General features: G+C 45.6%; 1 protein-coding gene across 3 annotated transcripts in view; it reads left to right on the top strand.

Annotated features, from left to right (window-relative positions):
• PLXNB1 (plexin B1) overlaps positions 1–19479 on the top strand; it is a 71363-nt gene that overhangs the window by 16699 nt on the left and 35185 nt on the right. For 2 of the 3 annotated variants that reach the window (XM_074197624.1, XM_074197623.1), the window contains 14 exons: positions 4847–5989; positions 9610–9792; positions 10223–10351; positions 10990–11090; positions 11563–11695; positions 12678–12834; positions 13118–13226; positions 14315–14423; positions 15337–16167; positions 16442–16567; positions 17418–17540; positions 17989–18082; positions 18422–18588; positions 18783–18934. In XM_074197624.1, the coding sequence (XP_074053725.1) occupies positions 4853–5989; positions 9610–9792; positions 10223–10351; positions 10990–11090; positions 11563–11695; positions 12678–12834; positions 13118–13226; positions 14315–14423; positions 15337–16167; positions 16442–16567; positions 17418–17540; positions 17989–18082; positions 18422–18588; positions 18783–18934 (3551 nt within the window). In that variant the 5' untranslated portion in view covers positions 4847–4852. Of the gene's footprint in view, position 1; positions 354–4846; positions 5990–9609; positions 9793–10222; positions 10352–10989; positions 11091–11562; positions 11696–12677; positions 12835–13117; positions 13227–14314; positions 14424–15336; positions 16168–16441; positions 16568–17417; positions 17541–17988; positions 18083–18421; positions 18589–18782; positions 18935–19479 lie in introns of those variants that run through there. The other variant, XM_074197622.1, reaches the window with a different exon arrangement.

Here is a 19479-nt window from a genome sequence, read left to right as displayed (position 1 = left end):
CCCATGGAATGGCCTGGCCATTGGCTATATCTGGACTATAATCCCAGAGGTAGAGCTTCCCAGAACTCTTATTTATCTGTGTCCCCTGAGAGATCTAAGGGCACGTGGTCACTTTAGGGAGCTAATCTTAACATTCTTCCAGGGGAACTGGGAGCTAGGGGGAGATGAAGAAGGTAATGGTCCCTGAGCAGAACAGGAGGGTAATGATTCCTAGGGGAGCTTGGAGAGTTGGATTTCTTGCGGGGAGAACAGAGAGTAGTATTCTTGGTGGGAGCTGCTGTTCTGGGGGAATTGGATGCTGGTATTCCCTGGGGTTGCCGGGAACTTGGAGCTGGCGTTCTCTGGGGAAGCTGGTATGTTCCTCGGGGAGTTGGGAGTACGGAGCTGGTGTTCCCTGGGGGGACTGGGAGCTGGCATTACCTGAGGGGATGGGGAGATTGTGTCTCCTGGAAAAAGTGAGAGGCAATGTTTATGGGGACTCTGTGTACTTCCTCAAAGTTCTTGGCACTATCAAGCTCTAGGCCCCCAAATGTTCCATCATCTGTCATTGAATCGTTGACCTGCCTTCCTGAGCTCAGCAAGTTCATTTCTTTGCCAGCTATCCTTCAATCCTGCTGCCCCCTCCATCTGACCTAGCCCAGACTTTTCCTTTTGATCAAATCTTTGTCCATTGATGCACCTGATCAGTGGACCTGGGATCATCTACTTTCCCACACCCGGTCACTGGTCAACAAAGCTCCGCCTGTCCCCCTCACTCCCTCCACCCCTTGCTGTTCAACCTCTGTCACAGCTGGGCCGGATACAACATGTCCTCACATCCTTGTCTCTGTCCGGGAAGCATGTTTAGTTATGGGAAGGATAAGGTGGGATTTTTCTCCTTCTCCTCTGTGATTCTGCATGCCTTTTATCCTATTCTATACCTCCTGGTACTCTGCAGGTCCTGGTTGTTTTGTTGTCTGATTTCCTGTACCTTTGGGGGAAGGAGGGTAAAATGATCCTCTGCTATGTTGGGGCTTCCTCCGGTGTCTATATGTCTCTTGTTTTCCACCTCCTCCTGACCTTCTTCCTTGTATACTAAGGCTAGAGAAGGGCAGAGGTAGATCAGTACTTGGGAATAAGGATCCCAGGTTCTGATTGTAGGGGTTCCCTGGAAGTCATCTCACCCAGTCCTCTGCCTCCAGGCAGCAAGATCATCATATAGACTAGGGACAGGAGGAATCCCTTACTCGCTTAGTTTGGTTACCTATTTTTAGTAACACTTCCTACCCCCATCTCTCACTTTCTCTTCCTTATGTGTAACCTAAATTCCTAGTATTTCAGGAATTCTTGTATCCCAATACTAGTGTTAAGTTCTCTTACCTTCCTTTCCCTGAAAACAAAATGAAACAAACAAACCAAAAAGCCCTCTTGCTATTAATAAACAGAGGCCAGCAAAACAAATTCCTGCACTGGCATGTCTAAAAGTTCGTGTTGAATTCTGAATATTAATTAGTCCATCATCTTCCTGTCATTTTCTTTTCATTTTGACCTGTTATAATATTCATCTCTTAAGTCCCTTGATAAGAGGAAGACAATCTTTCAGTGACCTCTAATCTTTTTTCTGACTAAAACATTTCCTCCTTCTTCTCTCCTCCTTTCTTCTTATCTCGCACTCTTCAGTCTTCCTTTCCTCCCTTTAGGTGTCATTAAATTCTCCACATTCTTGGGCTCTGGGGAATCTCAGGCTTCTGACCATGGTTTGACACCTAACCTGAACTTCCCTCCCACCTCCCACTCTAGTCCTCCATTCCTTTCTGGATGTCCTTTCATTTTCCATATCCTTGGACATATCAGGGAAGAAAATAGGATTCCAGCCATGATGAGTTACTTCCCTAATTCTTAGCTCACAACTCTGATCACAAAGATCCTGATTTTTTTGTCTCCTTCCTCTCTAGTGAATGCACCCTCCTGCGCCACCCCCCCCGCCATGCTTCTTTGCTTATTCACTTCAATTCAACACACTTTTTAAAGGTCTAATAGATGCATGTAATGGTTAGAGTGCTGAATCTGAAGTTAGGAAGAGTCATCTTCCTGAGTTTAAATCTGGCCTCAGGCACTGGGTCTATGACTCCAGGAAAGTCACTTAATCTTGTTTACCTCAGTTTCCTCTTCTATAAAAATGATCTGGAGAAGGAATTTCTGCCAAGTGTCTGCCAAGAAAAGATGGAGAGTCAGACACAACTGAAATGGTTGAACCACAAGATACATAACGCCATAACAGCATGGTCTAGGCAGGGTTTGACTATTCTCTGACAAAAAGTAGACATTGCCTCTCCTCAAGTTTATGGTTTTGTTTGTGTGTGTTTTGGAGAAGCAACCTGTATAAAGCAAAGCAATTTGAAAGTATCAGAGACTACAAGCCACTAGGATTGAAGGAAGATATGGATACCAAAGGATAGAGATGAGGGAGGAATATATTCTAGGCAAGGGGAGCAGGTTATCAGGATGCATAGGCAGTAAAATGGAATGTTGAGATGGGCAACTTAAAGTCTGATCCACAGAGAGACTATGAAGGGGAATTATAGGATATAAGGATGGAAAGTAGGTTCTAGCCTTTACTGTGGAGGGACAACAAACTTTTGTGAACCTCTTTAAGGAGCCCCCATTCTAATGGGTGAAGCAGTGTGAAGTTATCCAGATGCATACAAGATATCCAGGAACATACATATACAGACTATGAAGGGAATCTGAAAGATTAACAGGAAAGCCCCCCTGCCACTGCAGAGGACGGAATTAGAGCTGAGTCTCAAAGGAAGCCAAGGAAACAGAAGCAGAGTAATATAGACAGAGGGGACAGTCAGTGCAAAGCCTTGGATATCGCAGATGGCATTCCAGTTGGAGGAATTGAGAGTAGGCTCGTATAGCTGGACCATCAGATACATGGAAGGGAAGCAGGGGGTAAGAAGTCTGGTAAGGCAAGAAGGGACCTGGTTCTGAAGAGCTGTAAATGAAAAACAGAAGAGTTTATATTATTTGCTAGAGGTAAAAGCCATTGGAGCAGGGATGGTGGTGACATGGTCAGACTTACTCTTTAGAAAAACCACTGGCAGCTGAGTGGAGGATGAGTTGGAGGAGGGAGAGACTTAATCAAAGCAGAGAGACCAGTTAGTGGGCTATTGTGGTAATTTTGATGTGAGGTGATAAAAGCCTGAACTAAGGTTTTGACTTTGTGTGAAGGGGGTGTACCTAAGATATATTATGAAAGAAGAAATGACAAGATTTAGAAACTTGTATTTTTTCTTAGAGGGAAATAGGCAACCACTGAAGGTTTTGGAGAGTAAAATGTCCATTAGATAACTTCAGAAGATTTTTTGTCAAGGATGACTTGGATGGGGAAAGACTGGAGATTGTAGTCTGGACATGATAGGACATGATAGGATCTGAATTAGGGTGATGTCTGTGTGAAAGGATATGAGACTTGTGGTAAAATCAGTAGACTTAGCAGCTGATTATGTCTGGGGGTAAAGGAGATGAGGAAGTTTAGGAAGAGTTCCAGGCTATGAATCTGGGTGACTGGAAGGATAGTGGTACTCTTAACAGAAATAGAGAAATTTGGAGGATGTGATTTGAGTGAGAATGGAATAAGAAAGATGATGAATCTTATTTTAGATCGTTCATGGCTCCATGAACCATGATCAGCTCTACCATTATTTTTTGGTGAAGATTGGTCTTCTGTGATCACAATGACCTTCCCTGTATCTAGACCTGTAGTAGCCCTTGGATACTCTTCTCTGTTTCTCCTATCAGAGTGTAAGTTCCTTGAGGACAGGGGCTGACTTTTCTTTTGCATTTGTATCCCCAGGGTTGATACAAAAAGGGCTTAAAAATACTTTTTTATTCATTGATTTGCAATGGCATCCAAGTAGAAATGTCCAGCAGGCATTTTCAGGGCTGGAGTTCAGGAGAGAAATGAAGGCTGGATTTATAGATTTGACTAAGTGATGAAAGATTTTGGCTGAAAAGCTCGAGAAGGTCTCTAAGCAACAGATGGACCCCTGGAGAGGATAATTGTATCTGCATAGAGATGATAATTGAATCCTTGGGAGTGGATGAGGTCACCAAGGAAGGAAATGTAAACTAAAGGATCCAGGATTGAGCTTTGAGAGACACATATTTAGGGAAAAGGAAATGACTGATGATTTAGGAAAGAAGACTGGGATGAAGTGGTCAGACAATAAGAAAATCAGGAGAGAGAAGCTTTGGAGGGTATCTTGGAAAAACTGCAGAGAAATGAAAGAGGATGAGGACTGAGAAAAGACCAATGGATTTAGTTAGATAGAAGATCTTTTTGAGAGAGCATATTCAGTAGAGTGGTGGGGTAGGTAGGAAGCCAGATTTTAAGACAATGAGAAGGGAGAGGATGATGAGAAAATTGAGGTAGCAGTGCTTATAGTAAAAAAGAATGAGACATGCAGGATGGGAGAAAGGAATGAGCTAAGATCAGAAATTGAAAATGAAAAAGTGAGTGTGGTCAATGGGAAAGACATGGGAAAAGATGAAATTAGGCCCAAGTAGAGAGTTTAGACCTAGCCCCCTTCCCGATAGGCCTCCTTATCCAGATTAATTTGATATTAATTTGATCTCTCTCTCTCTCTCCTCTCTCTCTCTCTCTCTCTCTCTCTCTCTCTCTCTCTCTCTCTCCTCTCTCTTCCCCCCTCCTTTCCTTTCTTCTTCTGCTCCCTCCCCCTCTTCCTTTCTCTCTGTCTCTCTATCTTTGTCTTTCTGTCTGTCTTCCCCTTTCCCTTTCTTCTTCCACTCCCTCCCCACTCTTCCTCTCTGTCTGTCTTTCATATTCTACCCTTCTCAGGTGACCATGATCATCCTTGGCTCGGCCTTCCTCCAGCTGCTCTGGGCTGTGTGTGCTCCAGCCTCTGCGATGCAACACTCTACTCTTTTGTCCTTCTCCCCAAATGGCACTCGCCTTCAGCATCTGGTTAGGGACCCAATCTCAGGGACCCTCTATTTGGGGGCCACAAACTTCCTGTTCCAACTGAGTTCAGAGCTAACGCTTGAGGCATCTGTGTCCACGGGGCCTGTGCTGGACAGCAGGGACTGTCTGCCCCCTGTGTTGTCTCTTGAGTGCCCACAGGCTGAAAGAACAGATAACCCCAACCAGCTGCTGTTGGTGAGCCCTGGTGGACCTGGAGGGGATGAAGGGGCCCTGGTGGTGTGTGGGAGTGCACACCAGGGAATATGTGAACAGCGACGCCTGGACCATATTGGCCAACTCTTGCTTCGGCCAGAACGCCCAGGGGATACTCAGTACGTGGCAGCCAATGATCCGACCATCAGCACAGTGGGACTGGTTGGACAGGGTCCAACTGGTGAACCTCTCTTGTTTGTAGGCCGGGGATATACCAGCCGGGGTGTTGGAGGGGGCATCCCTCCCATCACGACCCGTGCACTGCGTCCCCCTGACCCACAGGCTGCATTCTCCTATGAAGAGACAGCCAAGCTAGCCGTGGGCCGACTGTCTGAGTATAGCCACCACTTTGTGACTGCCTTTGCCCGTCGAACCAGCGTCTACTTCCTGTTCTTGCGGCGAGACCTGCAGGCCCAGTCCCGAGCCTTCCGACCCTATTTGTCACGGGTCTGCCTGAGCGATCAGCATTACTATTCCTATGTGGAGCTTCCACTGTCTTGTGGAGGGTCACCCTATGGACTGGTGCAAGCAGCAGCTGTGGCCGTTCCTGGGGTGGGGTCCCAGGGGGATGGCGGAGAGGTGTTATTTGCTGCCTTTTCTTCGGTCAACCCTTCCACTGTTGGCCGTGCCCCTTCTGTTGGAGTTTCTGGGGCCTCTGCACTCTGTGCTTTCCCATTAGATGAGGTTGACCAGTTGGCCAACCGAACCCGAGACGCTTGCTACACACGAGATGGCCGGGCAGAGGATGGAACCGAGATTGCCTACATTGAATATGATGTCAACTCTAACTGTGCTCAGCTGCCTGTTGTAAGTAACCCTGTAGTTCCTGTACCTTTCCCCCTCTGTTGGGTGAACCTACTCTCCCTTGCCATTTCTTATCTCCGAGACTCATCACAGATTTCCATTATCTCCTAAATTTTTGGAAATTGAGGAATATTTTAAAATCTAAATATTATTGTATTTTTCCCTACTTACATGTTGATAGTTGAAAAATTTGCAAATTTTTAAAAAAAAATTTTATTTTTATTTTTTTTCAAGGCAATGGGGTTAAGTGGCTTGCCCAAGGCCACACAGCTAGGTAATTATTAAGTGTCTGAGGCTGGATTTGAACTCAGGTAGTCCTGACTCCCAGGTTGGTGCTCTATCCACTGTGCTACCTAACCGCCCCACAATTTGTAAAATTTTGAGTTCCAAGTTTTTCTCTGTCCCTCCCTTTCTTCCTCCCTCCCCAAGATAGCAAGCAATTTAATTTAAGTCATACATGCACATTCAGGTTAAACATATTTCCATATTAGTTACATTGTGAAAGAAGAATCAGAACAAAAGGGCAAAGCAATGAGAAAGAGTAAACAAATCGCAAATTTTAAACAAGTGAAGATAGTATGCTTTGATCTGTATTTCAGACTCCATAGTTCTTTCTCTGGATATGGATTGTATTTTCCATCACAAATCTTTTAGAACTATCTTTAATTATCATATTGATGAAAAGAGCTAAATCTGTCATAATTGATCATTATACAATGTGGCTGTTACTGCTCCTTGTTCTTACTTCACTCAGCATCAGTTCTCTAAGTCTTTCTTGGTTTTTCTGAAATCTGCCTGCTCATGATTTCTTTTCTTTTCTTTTTCTTTTTGGCAAGGCAATGGGGTTAAGTGACTTGTCCAAGGCACACAGCTAGGTAATTATTAAGTGTATGAAGTTGGATTTGAACTCAGGTCCTTCTGACTCCAGGGCTGGTGCTCTATCCAGTGTGCCACCCAGCCACCCCTGTTCATGATTTCTTAAAGAATGATAGCATTCCATTGCCTTCATATACCAACCTGTTCAGACATTCCCCAATTGATGGGTAAGCCCCTCCATTTCCAATTCTTTGCCAATCACAAAAAGAGCTGCTATAAATATTTTTTACATGTAGGTTCTTTTTTTTTTCTTTTTTGATCTCTTTGTGATACAGACCTAGTAGTGGTGCTGCTGGATCGTGGGGTATGCACAGTTTATAGTCCTTTGGGCACAGTTCCAAATTGCTCTCCAGAATGGTTGGGTCAGTGATGGTTTTAATATCATTACCAATTGTTGATTGCTTCCTGTATGCTCAGTGCTGTTAGAAATTCTGAAGGGTCAAAAGAAATGGTCTCTGCTCAAAAGAAATCATCTAGCTGAGGTAATAAAGCGTATACACTTGAAAAAGGAGATTGGTAACAAATTTTTGATAATAAACTGCTGAGTTGTTTGGTACAGATAATGTGTATAGAAGTAATTCAGAGAGGGTGCTGGAATAGAGCAAATCTTCATGGAGGTGAAGCTTGAACTGAATCTTGAAATATGAGTTATATTTTATAGGGAGAAAAGGAGTGGGGACTCTATTCCAGATTCCAGGGATGAATGGGTAGACATAGAATCAACAAACCTGAACATGGAGAAACAAACCTAGATATATCTATTAGGAGGATAGTTGGGTATGGAAAAGAACATCTATATTGGAGAGAGATAGTAGAGTTAGGTAGATCAGGTGGAACTTTAGTATGGAAGACCTTGAATGTTGGACTCAAGAGTTTAAATTTGGTCCTGTAGGCACTGGAGATCCATCAGAGATTTTGGCATAGGAGAGTAATGCAAGGAAAGTAGTGTTTTAAGGAAGATTTATTTGCTACTATGAACTGGATGGATTGAAGAGGAAGAGAGCAGACAACAGAGAAATCAAAGACTATTCTACTTACTAGTGAGATAAGGAACTGGATTAATAAAATAATAATAATAATAATAAAATAAATAATAATGATAACAATCATTTTTATGGTAGTTAGCAGTTGACAAAGCCCCTTTTCTGCTTATAATCATTTTTCCTTTTCTTTTTTTTAATAAAAGAAAGATTTTATTTATTTTGAATTTTTCAATTTTTTCCCCTAATCTTGCTTCCCCCCCCACCCCCACAGAAGGCAGTCTGTTAGTCTTTTCATTGTTTCCCTGGTATACATTGATCTAAATTGAATGTGATGAGAGAGAAATCACATCCTTAAAGAAGAAAAATAAAGTATAAGAGAAAGCAAAATTACATAAGATAATGGTTTTATTTTTTTTTAAATTTTAATTCAATTTTATTTTATTTTCCCTTTTTTCCTTTCCCTTCCTATTAAGAAAGCAAGAAAATAAAGCCCATTACAAAGATGTACAGTCAAGCAAAACAAATTCCCTCATTGACTGTGTTTAAAATAATTCTCATTCTGCACTCTGAGTCCATTATCTCTCTATCAGGAGGTGGGTAGCATGTCTCATCATGAATCCTCTGGAACTGTGACTGATGATTATGCCACTTTCTTTTTCTCTACTGGGGTGGTGACCTTGGAAATGGAGAGAGACTAATCTGAGACATTTGGAGGAAGAATTGACAGTATAAAGGGGATAATGAAGAAGAGAAGAGTCAAAATTGCCTTCAGGTTTTCAAGAGTGAGCAAATGTTGGTTAGACAAGGGAGTTAGGGAGATTTGGTTTGGTGAGGAAGGTGGAGTTTGGTTTGAGACATGCTTGAGTTTAATATGTTGTTCTGTGAGTAGCTGGAAATAAGGGATTAGAACTTTAGTGATATATTCAATTTTGATCAATGCATAGCATGGAAACAATGTAAAAGTTATCAGATTGCCTTCTGTGGGGGGAGGGAAAGGGGGAAGGGAAGGGAAGGTGGGGGAAAAAGTGTAAAATTCATACCAAAAAACGATAGGTTAAAAACTACTATTGTATATAATTGGAAAACAAATAAAATATATAATAATTTTTTTTAAAGAAAAAGAACTTCAGTGATAGTTTTTTGGGGGATCTGGAGATGTAAATTTGGAAGATGTCAGCATTGAGATGATAGTGAGAGCCCTAAGGGTGACCAAAGTCTCTAGTGGACAGAGTGGGGTCAGCTTAAGTATGGCAGCATGGGGAGTTCCATGATACCCTACATCAGCTTCTTTGTATTGTGGGATGTTTGGATGGGGTGGGGATGGTGGTAAGAAACCATAAGATTCTTGCTTCCTTATCAAGTCCTTATCAAGTCTCTTCTTTTTTGCTCCAGTCTGGGAACTCTACTGAGGGTGGGGGTGGTAAGGGTGGCTGTGATGGTAATCTTTAGCTCCATTCATCATATATTCTAGATTTTCCAGGAAGTCTCAACTTTAAGAAGAGAAAATAGACTTTTTCATGAAGTTTTGAAAAAGGGATATATAGTATTTTTTGTTTGGCCAATATCTTTATTTTTGGTTCAGAAAATATAGTCTCGTTTATCCTATCTATACCTAATGCCCTCTAGAACTCCACCCACTCCTAGGGATGTTTAAGGCTGTCTTTGGGCATGTGGAAGGAGTCACCTCGGGGTCTGAGGCTAGAGTATGGTGGAAGTTGTGACCCCAGCATATTTCTTGTGGGTAAATTTCTTCCTCCTACTAAGGATACACTGGATGCCTACCCCTGTGGGTCAGACCACACGCCAAGCCCAATGGCCAGCCGGGTTCCCTTAAAGGCCACACCCCTGGTGGAGTGGGCAGATGTCCAGTTAACAGCTGTGGCAGTCAGTGTGGAAGATGGACACACCATTGCCTTCCTGGGAGATAGCCAAGGACAGTTGCACAAGGTGAGATCAGGGACTGGGGCCACCCATGGGAGAGTGAGGGTGGATCAGAGCTGCAGGTTAAGAGGGATACATGCCGTGTGAAAGAATTCTTGGGTTTCCTAATCCCTCTCCTTTGTTTTTGTCTATGGTACTTTTCTGGGGAGCCCATTCTACGATGTGTCATTTCTGATCCTGGGACCAAGCCCATGTACTTCTAAACTTGTGAGCCAGGATATTTTAGCTCTGATCCTAGGTTTGGACCAAATAGCCTCTGATTCCAGGACTGGACCCTGGGGTCTTTAATTTTTGGGCTTCATTGTATGTAGTCTAAGATCCTTGATCCCTGTCCCCAAGGGTGGGCATTATGATCTCTGATCTCTGGATTTTGGAACATCTTACAGTCTTTACTTCTTCATTCTCCTTACCATGTTCACTATCTTTGATTATCCAGGTTTACTTGGGTCCAAAAGGTGACCATCGACCATATGCAACTCAGCTCATTCAGAGAGACTCAGCAGTAAGCAGTGACCTGATCTTTGATGGTACCCTGGAACATCTGTATGTCATGACCCAGAGCACAGTGAGTGATGGGGGTAGGCTGGGGGTAGGAGTAAGGATGGTGTACTGGAAAGAGCGTCACACTTGGAGTCAGGGGTCTTGAAGTCAGGGGACAGGTTTAAATCCAGACTCTGACTCTTAATGGGTCATTCTAGGCAAATTCCTTTACCAGTCAGGGCTCCAAATCCTTCATCTGAAAAACGGGAATAATGTTTCTCATCTATCTACTGTCATAGCCATTGTTGTAAAGGAAATACTTTGCTGAAGTGGTTTTTGTTGTTATTTAGATCAAGATAATGATTCTAGATCTAGATCATCTAAATTCTTGATTTAGCTCATCATGACTCATGATGAAGATGATGATGGGTGTGGGGAGTGTAGAATGGAGAGAGGGAGGAGAAGACCTAGATCTGGCTCAGCTTTACTGTAGTTTATAGAGTAGACTTCTGATGGGCAATTTTTTTTTTAAAACCTTAAAGTGCTATTGAAGTGGGAACCATTATGGTTCAGAACAGGGTGAATTAGAATGGGGTTTGAAATAGGGGGTGGGGTGAGTGAAGAAGAATTCTAGCTAATTTGGGCCCTTAAAAGTGAATTGCTCTGGGGTGTCTGGATTCCTTTGTTGATTACTTTGTTGAAGTGACCACCTTGTTTTCCCAGGTAGTGAGGGTCCCAGTGGCCTCCTGCTCTCAGCATTTGAACTGTACATCATGTCTGGCCCCCAAGGACCCCTACTGTGGGTGGTGTGTTCTTCTTGGACGGTCAGTGCCTTGACCCTCTGACCCTTGTGGATTGCTATTTTTGTATTTGGGGGGTGGGGCAGATGAAGGGAGGTCCCTCTCAGATACTCAGGATTCCTGACCCTTGAAAGTTTTTTTTTGTAAACTCCAGGGATCACTCTGATAATGCTCATAGATAGCCTTTCTGTGACCCCTGGGGATTACTTTGCTGATACTAGAGACCCCCTAATATGTGGATTTGGGGGATATGCTCAGACAGTCAGGGCCCCATCCCCAGGAGACTAATTAGAAATGTATCTTGCATAGTCAAGTCCTTGACTGGGTCAGCTGGAGGAGGTCCTTTCTGTGATGCTTGGAGATCTTTGGATCAAGAGAGACCTTTCTTAGAGACCTTTTGTGATCCTTATCCCTAGCAAAAGGGATTTCCTCTCCCTGACCCCTGTTGGCTGCTGGATATTCTGAGAGTCTCAAATATGTCTTCTGTTGGGTCCAGGTGCAGCCGTCGTGCTGAGTGCTCCAGGGGCCGGGGTCCAGAGCCCTGGCTGTGGAGCTTCAGTCCTGAGCCCAAGTGTCTACAAATACAGACTGTGAGTCCTGCCAATGTTAGCAGGGAGGAGAAGAGAAATGTAAGCACCCAAGAGGCTAGGGTTCATGGGTGGGGGGCTCTGGGAGGTCCAGAAGATGACTACAGTGGAGGGGCTCCATGAAGAGAAGAGCTAAAGGATATATATATATATATATATATATATATATATATATATATATATATATAAATATATATATATATATATATATTTATATATATATATATATATATATATATATATTAGAGAGAGAGAGAGAGAGAGAGAGAGAGAGAGGTTCCGTAGACTGGGTCTCTTTGGAGAGCTGTGTGGTGGGCAAGAGAGTGTCTGTAGGGGATTCCATGAGGGTTTCTGGGATAGTTTTCTTTTTTGGGGGGGAGGCATATTAATGGAAGGCTCTGCTGGGATAATTGTATGGGAAATATGCTAGAGGAATTTCATGAGGTATATGGATGGGTGAGGTGGTATTTTCCTAGAGGGATATGTTAAGGGGTCTTCCTTGGTGTAGGTATCTTGGGAAGTCTCTGGGGAGGCATATTCTGGCAGAAAGAGCTCTGTAGATAGTGTCTGTGGTATGGGTGATGAACGCGAGAGGCTCATTGGAGAGTATTTATAGAGAAGTCCATGGAGTTGGGAGATTTTCCTGGGGGAGATGATGGAGGTCTCTATTAGGGATACTTGGGGAAATCATTGTTGTATGGAAATACTCTGTGGGCAAGTGTAGTGAGTGTTTGTGGATGCATTTCACAGTTATTTGTTTGTGGGAGGGCTTTGTGAAGAACTTCTTTGTGACAGACTTCTTGAAGAGTAATTGTGGCACTTCCAAGGAGGGCATCTGTGGGGCTCAGGAGTGATCTGGCGCTGTGTGTGTTTGTGTGTGTGTGTGTGTGTGTGTGTGTGTGTGTGTGTGTGTGTGTCTGTGTGTGTGTATGTGTGCATGCATGTGTGTTTGGGCTTGCACAAGTGGCTTGGGCCCATTCTGTGTGCATTGGCTGATATGCGTGTCCTGCCGTTTGATTGGCAGATATTCCTGTCAATCTCAGATTTGCCTGTTCTGCAACCCGACGAGTCATACTCATGTTATTTTGAAGAGTATGAGAGTCCAGCAGTTGTGACTGATGCTGGCGTGATGTGTCCCTCCCCGGACCCCAGTCGGACCCCTACCCTGCAGATGGGTGCTGGTCAGTGATGGAGAGGGGCAAGTTGGGACAGGAATAGGATAAGAAGGATTCTTCTCTTGGGGGTCGGGGTGGGAGGGCCAGTGGCAGGGGCTAGATTAAGGGACAGATACTAGGATCAGAGAGGGGGTAGATGGCTGGGTCTATGGTTTGTTTTTCCTCCCTCTCTTTCCCTCCTCTCTTCCCTGTGACTCAGGTCTTTGGTTCTCTATTGCAGCAGAACCTGTGAGTGTGTGTGAGTGTGGGTCCCAGGACTTGACTCGAACTCACTTCCAACCCTTTACAGATCATGTCTTAGTGCCTTTATTGCTGAAGTTTGAAGAAGTCATCATTGCGTCCACCGAGTTCTCCTTCTATGACTGTGCTGCTGTGGCTCTGCTTCATCCGTCCACACCGTGAGTTCCCATGTCCTGTACCTTTGGACAGTCTGGTGCTTGACTTGAGTCACTTGGAGGAGACCCTTTTACTGTTATGATACCTGGAGGCTCCCTTGACCTCTGGAATCTTCTAGAGTCCCTTTGTGATCCAGGATTGGATGTTCAGGATGCCTAACCCTGTCGTCTTGTCCCAGTCCTGACCCTGCCACATTTCTCTACCCATGTCCTTTCCTCCAGCATCCCCCATTATATTGTAAGCCCTCTGAAAGTAGGGATTGTCTTTTTTTTTTTTAAGGCTTTTATTTTTGCAAGGCAATGGGGTTAAGTGGCTTGCCCAAGGTCACACAGCTACATAATTATTAAGTATCTGAGTCTGGATTTGAACTCAGGTCCTTCTGACTTCAGGACTGGTACTCTATCCACTGTGCCACCTAGCCACCCCCAGGGACTGTCTTTTGCCTCTTTCCAGATCCCTAACGTTTAGCCATCACTTCACCTGATACATAATAGACACTTAATAAATATTTCTTTGATGGACTGAAGAATACCCTTCTCACTCTTACCAATCCCTGGCCTTGTCCCATCTTTCCATTCCTTACTATCCCTTACCCATCCCTGACCTATTCCTCTATTCTGAATTTGACCCATCTTCTCTCCCTGATCTTGACCTAAACCTTACATCCCTTCTCCTGATCATTCACCTCTCTGTCTTTGATCCCCCAAACTCAGTTTCCAGTTGACTGTTTTTCTCTGACCCTGGTCCCTAATCATGACTGGCTGTTGGATGCAGTAGAAAGATCACTGATTGGGCTGGGAGTTAAGATACTTGATTTTAGGTCCGTGACTACTTGGGTGACTTTGGTTGTGTCACTTCTCTCTGACTCCCTGGTTTCTCATGAAGGAAAACAAAGATTGGAATAACAGTCTTGCTTCTTTTATCTCAAGTAAATGCAAAGTACTTGGTGACCATGAATCTGTTGCTGTCAAAAAGCTGTAGTACCTAGCTCTGACCTGGCTTCCTCCCCACACCCACATAAGCCCTATCATCATCATCATCATCCTTTGTGTTCTCCTCTCCTCCATTGGAATAATTTGCCTTACCCTAGATGCCAGGCCTGTGTTCAGAGCTCCTGGGGGTGCAGCTGGTGTGTCTGGCAGCATCTGTGTACCCACAAAACAACCTGTGAAGGAGGCCCTGTTGTGCACAGCCAAAGGGTGAGTGTGACAAAGGAGGTATGAGCCAGAAAAGGTGTGTGTGTGTGTGTAGGTGTAGGTGCAGATGTGTCATAGGAGATTTCTCAAAGAGTGGATGTTGGACCCTTGGTATTGACTCCCCAGGGGCAAAGGCAATAATATGTCTCAATGACTCCCCAGGCACTTTGCTAGCATTCCTCAAACCTTTATCTTCTCTGCCCCATGACAGGCCTTCCATGCCCATGTCCTTGGCCTCAGTCTCCATCATAAAGTGCCCTTGACCTCCTGTGTACTGTATGAGCCTTGGATGGGAAGGTTGGGGGAACTGCTCCCTGAATTCCTGTGTTTGGACTTTGTACATGTGACTGACTGTGACCCTTCTGTATGTGACCTCAAATCGAGTATGTGACTGTCAACAAGCCCGTGTGATGAAATGTGAGACATATGAGTGTTTGTAGCTGTGGGTGAGGCTTGCCATGATCCGAATGCTTACATGTGTGAGACCACAGAGAGGTTTACCTGTGGTCTTGTGGAGGAGAATGTGCTTGTGGTATGTTAATGCAGTTTCATGCCCATGTGACAATATATAGAATTTGACTCCATTTTCATTGGGTACAAGGCTGTCTGTGTTTTATGAGTGTTTTGTTCTGTGGGTTTACTGAGCTGTGTGTGTTCTGAAGTCGGAAGGTCGACACATCCACCAAGTCCTCTTATGACACTTTCCTGGGGCCCCTCCTCCAGTCACAGATATTCCCTGGGATTGTTTCCTCCCTTAGAGAATTAACTAGATTTTTTTTTGTGTGTGTTTCTCTTTTCTTTGGTCTCCTTATCTTTTCTCTGAAACATGAACCTACCCTCTTGGCCTTCTCATTTCCCGATCAATTCCTTTGAGTGTGTCTCCCTTCCCCTTTCCTTCTCTGCCTCCAAACCCCAGCTGCCATTGCCAGCCTCCTGGCCAATCCTCTCTTCAGTGGCCCCCACAGGGGATGTTCACACTTTTATCCCTTCTGTGCCCTCCAAAGCCCCTGTTACTCCTATTCCTGAGCTGCCCCCAACAGAACCTGGCACTCTCTTTGTGGAGTCCAGTTCTTTCCCCATGGATCCCACACCTCCCCCAACAGAACAGGCTCCTTGGACACCTCCCCCAGAGCCTGGCCCCCCCCTCACAGACCCCATGCCCACCACCACAGCCCCTTCAACTACAGAGACCTTTGCCTTTATACCCAATACGGTTGAGTCAAAGGTGACTGTTGGTCCAACCTCAGAGAGAGCACCAACTGAGGAGCCCAGCCGTCTCCCCAGTATCTCTCTGGATCCTGGGACTATGGAGGGTGTAGGTGACACTGTCACCATGGTGGATGCTCCCGGAGCAGTGACCAACCTTGAGGACCTTCCGCCCCCTGCCCCTTCGCCCTCTCCCCTAGGAGGGCAGCCCTCCGATACAGCAATTCTGACCTCTTCATCTTGGGACCTTGATACCCTGGCCCTTTCCTCCTCTCCTCCCTGGGATCCTGCTCCCAGCGCTGGCCCCTCCACCACTTTCCCAGGGGTTGCTGGCTCCGAGGAGCATGCCCCTGAATGGCTGCTCCCAGAGGATGAACTGCCTGAGGCGGACGAGTGGACGGGGAGTGACGCCTCGCCCTTCTCCACTTCCACCCTCCTCTCAGGTGACGGAGACTCATCGGAATTCGAGGGCCCCAACGCCCCCCACATCCTCCTCCCTGACCTCGACTACCAGTATGACTCCCCCGGGCTCTGGGAGCTGGTGAGGCTGAGAGCCAGGAGGGAGAAACAGCAAGGTCTTTGGGGCAGGAAGAGAGGGAGGAAGGACAGGGGGTGGACTAGGGGTAAAGGGAGAGGATGCTGCCCTATACCTTCCCTCCCTGTCATCATCTGGGGTTTCTGAGGGAGGAAGGAGGGCCGAGTGGCCCCCTTCAGTGTCTGGCATTTCTGTGGGAGGAGGGAAGAAAGGAGTGGGTGGGAGGGCAGGGAGAAAGAATACAGCCCCACACTCTCCTTTTTCCTCTGGATTTCTATAGGAAGAAATAGTGAACCAGGGTCCTGCTGCTTGTCCATGTGTGGAAGGTATTGAAGGCTCTTCCTTGATGCCTGTTCAGATAGAACGTGAACTCACCCTTCTAGGAAGGAATTTTCATTTGTACCAGGTAAGTCCTTGCCCCTATTCAGTGGCCCTTCCTATTCTGAAGCTCAGAGAACTTTAGGAAATCTTTATTCCTAATGATCTGGGCTCTTCAGTTTCTGGGCATTGGTTAGAAGAAAAGTTTGGTAACCTCTATACCTGCTGTCCTCACCTAGTTTTGGGGCACTGGAATAAGAGTCAGGGCCAGAGGCAAGCACTATTTAGATCCCTTACCCATTTGGTCTAAGTCTGTCTTCTAAGTATGTAAATCACTGTCATTGTGGACCCAGAAATGTGCTTAGCTCTGAGACCCTAGCAACATTCCCAAGAAACCCAAAGATATTTCTGAGGTTACAGAGATGTCTATGAAGTCCTAGAGACATCTGGAAGGCCCCACAGGTATCCTTGAGGCTCCAGAGATGTCTGAGGCCCTAGAGATATCCTTAAATTCTCAAACATGTTTCTGAGGCTCCAGAGATGTCTATGAGGTCCTAGAGACATCCTGAAGGTCCCACAAGTGTCCTTGAAGCTCCAGAGATGTCCCATAGGTCCTGGACATGACCTGAGGGTCAGTCTTAGAGAAACTGCTGAGACCTCTGACACAGGAGTCCCAGAGCTCCCAGAGCTGACTTGACTGCCTTAGGGATCTCAACTCCCTAATCCTAAAGGAGCTTCTATGATCCTTGAGTTGTGCCTAAAATTGTTAGGTTACTGTCAAGGCCTTATAGACACTGCAGCTATGTCTTTCTTCTATCTTAAGACACTAGGTAGCTTCCAAGCTCTCCAAATTTATGAAGTAGTGAATATTTTTAAGCATCCCCAGGATAAGTAACCTTCAGTAGTCACATATTCCAATTTTTCTTCTCCTTACCCAGGATGGACTAGGGGACTATGAATGTGTGCTAGAGCTGGAGGGTCGCATGGATGTGACAGAGGCCAGAATGGAGTGTGATGGGGTCACAGGCACACTCTGTCGCATCATCTGCCAGTTGCACCAGGTAGAGAAATTGGGGATCCAGGGCAGGGTTGTGTTTGTCCCCAATCTCTGGCAGCTGCTTATACTGGTACCCTAATCTCTATAAACAAGGGAGAGAGAGAGAGAGAGAGAGAGAGAGAGAGAGAGAGAGAGAGAGAGAGAGAGAGAGAGAAGTTGCTGCTTAGAGAGTCTCTTTGCCCCACACCCTACCCCTCTTCTTTCTGGTATTTTGACCTTGGTGAAGTAGACATGACCCGTGGACCTTGGAGAGCCCCTCAGTCTGTGGGAGGACATGGTCCTTGACATTAGAGAGTCTTTGATCTTAGAATTCAGAAAACGCATTCCTGCTCTTTGAACCTTTGGAAGCTAGTATTGCTTGTTTGGATCTTCCTTTGGGTGACGTCCACTCCACCACATTGTATTCCTTTTCCACCTTAACCCCTTCCCTCCCACCTTGTCTCTTGTTTCAGCTTAGCTATGAAACCTCTCAGCCAGAGTTTCATGTGCCTGTGTTCTTGCGGAAGTCAGGAAGGCTTCGAGTGGACAGCGCTGAGGGGCTTCATGGTGAATACTTGAAGGGTCAGGGGAGGGTGGTATCATGGAAAGGAAGTAGAGCAGTGGTGTCGAATTCAAATAGAAATGGGAGCCACCAAGTCATGCCTAAGGATCCCTGTGGGCCTCATATTGATCTAGAAAACCACAATTAACACATTCTTGTGTTTTATTGTACTTTTATTTATTTTGTTAAATATTTCCCAGTTGTGTTTTAATCTGGTTCAGGGGACAGAGGATGCTCCAGTTTCAGGGGGAGAGGAAGGAAGATCTGGGGGAGGGTAGTATGGTGAGGATGGGGACTCTGGTCTTTGTGCTTCATTCACTGGGGCTATCATTCTCTTCTCTTAGTGACATTGTATGATTGTTCTGTGGGACGTCCAGACTGTAGTCTTTGCCGGACAGCTGACCCTCGCTATGGTTGTGTGTGGTGTGATGGTGACCATCCCCACTGTGCAGCCCGTGAGGCCTGTGCTGAGACTGAAGCAGCTCTCTGCCCTGCTCCCCTTATTCACATGGTATGGGGGTAACTGGGGACAAGGGAAAGAGCCTGGGGGAGGGTTTGAAGGAGGACAGCAGGGCCCTCAGGCTTGGGGATAGTGGGGTTATGGTTAATCTGTTCCTCATGGAAGTTGGGGGGAAGGAAGGATGGAGTCCAGGGTGTCACTTGCCTCGGGAGGGACTAGGTGGTGACTGTGGTGTAACTGAACAGGTGGAGCCCCTAACTGGACCTGTGGATGGAGGCACCCGCATTACCATCCGAGGATCCAACCTGGGCCAGAAGCATCAAGACATTGCAGAGACGGTCACTGTGGCTGGAGTACCTTGTGTGGTAGATGCCCAGGAGTATGAGGTCTCAAGCAGGTATCCTTTTGTAGGGACTTGGGATGGGCAAGAGAGAGGGCACCAGTGCCTGCTGATCAGTTTAAACCCAGGACAGAGGACCCCAGGGTCTTGCTTTCAGGGGCTCATTCCAACTTCTTTTCTTTTTTTTTGTGTCATAATTTTTCTTGCTTTGAAGCTCTGGCAGCCTGGCCCTCACTGGCCCCTGCTGATTACAATGGTGATGATGACCAGCTCTTGATTCTTACCTCTGCTACCACTCTTAGCGTCCCTGCCTAGTTGGTCCTGACCTTCCAGACCTTGCCACATTTTTACTCCATCTTCACCTTGGCTTTGCCTTGAATCCTAAAGAAGAAAGATACTTTTCCTTTCAGAAGCCCTCATTTTCAGACCAGCCCATATAGACATTTATCCATTTACTAGAGATTTCTCTGAACCTTGACATCAGAAAAGTCTTTCTTTTTCATATGTTTCAGCTCCCTTTGGGGCCCCTTGCTAGTAAGTCCAAGTTTCTCTGCCATCTAAGGGCTGTTCTGTTAGTTTTGATTTTTGAACCCCCAGTGCCC

Source organism: Macrotis lagotis, chromosome 8, assembly GCF_037893015.1.
Source record: "Macrotis lagotis isolate mMagLag1 chromosome 8, bilby.v1.9.chrom.fasta, whole genome shotgun sequence".
NCBI lineage: Eukaryota > Metazoa > Chordata > Mammalia > Peramelemorphia > Peramelidae > Macrotis > Macrotis lagotis.
The sequence above is the reverse complement of the archived record's forward strand: the minus strand, read 5'-3'. Positions and strand labels throughout refer to the sequence as shown.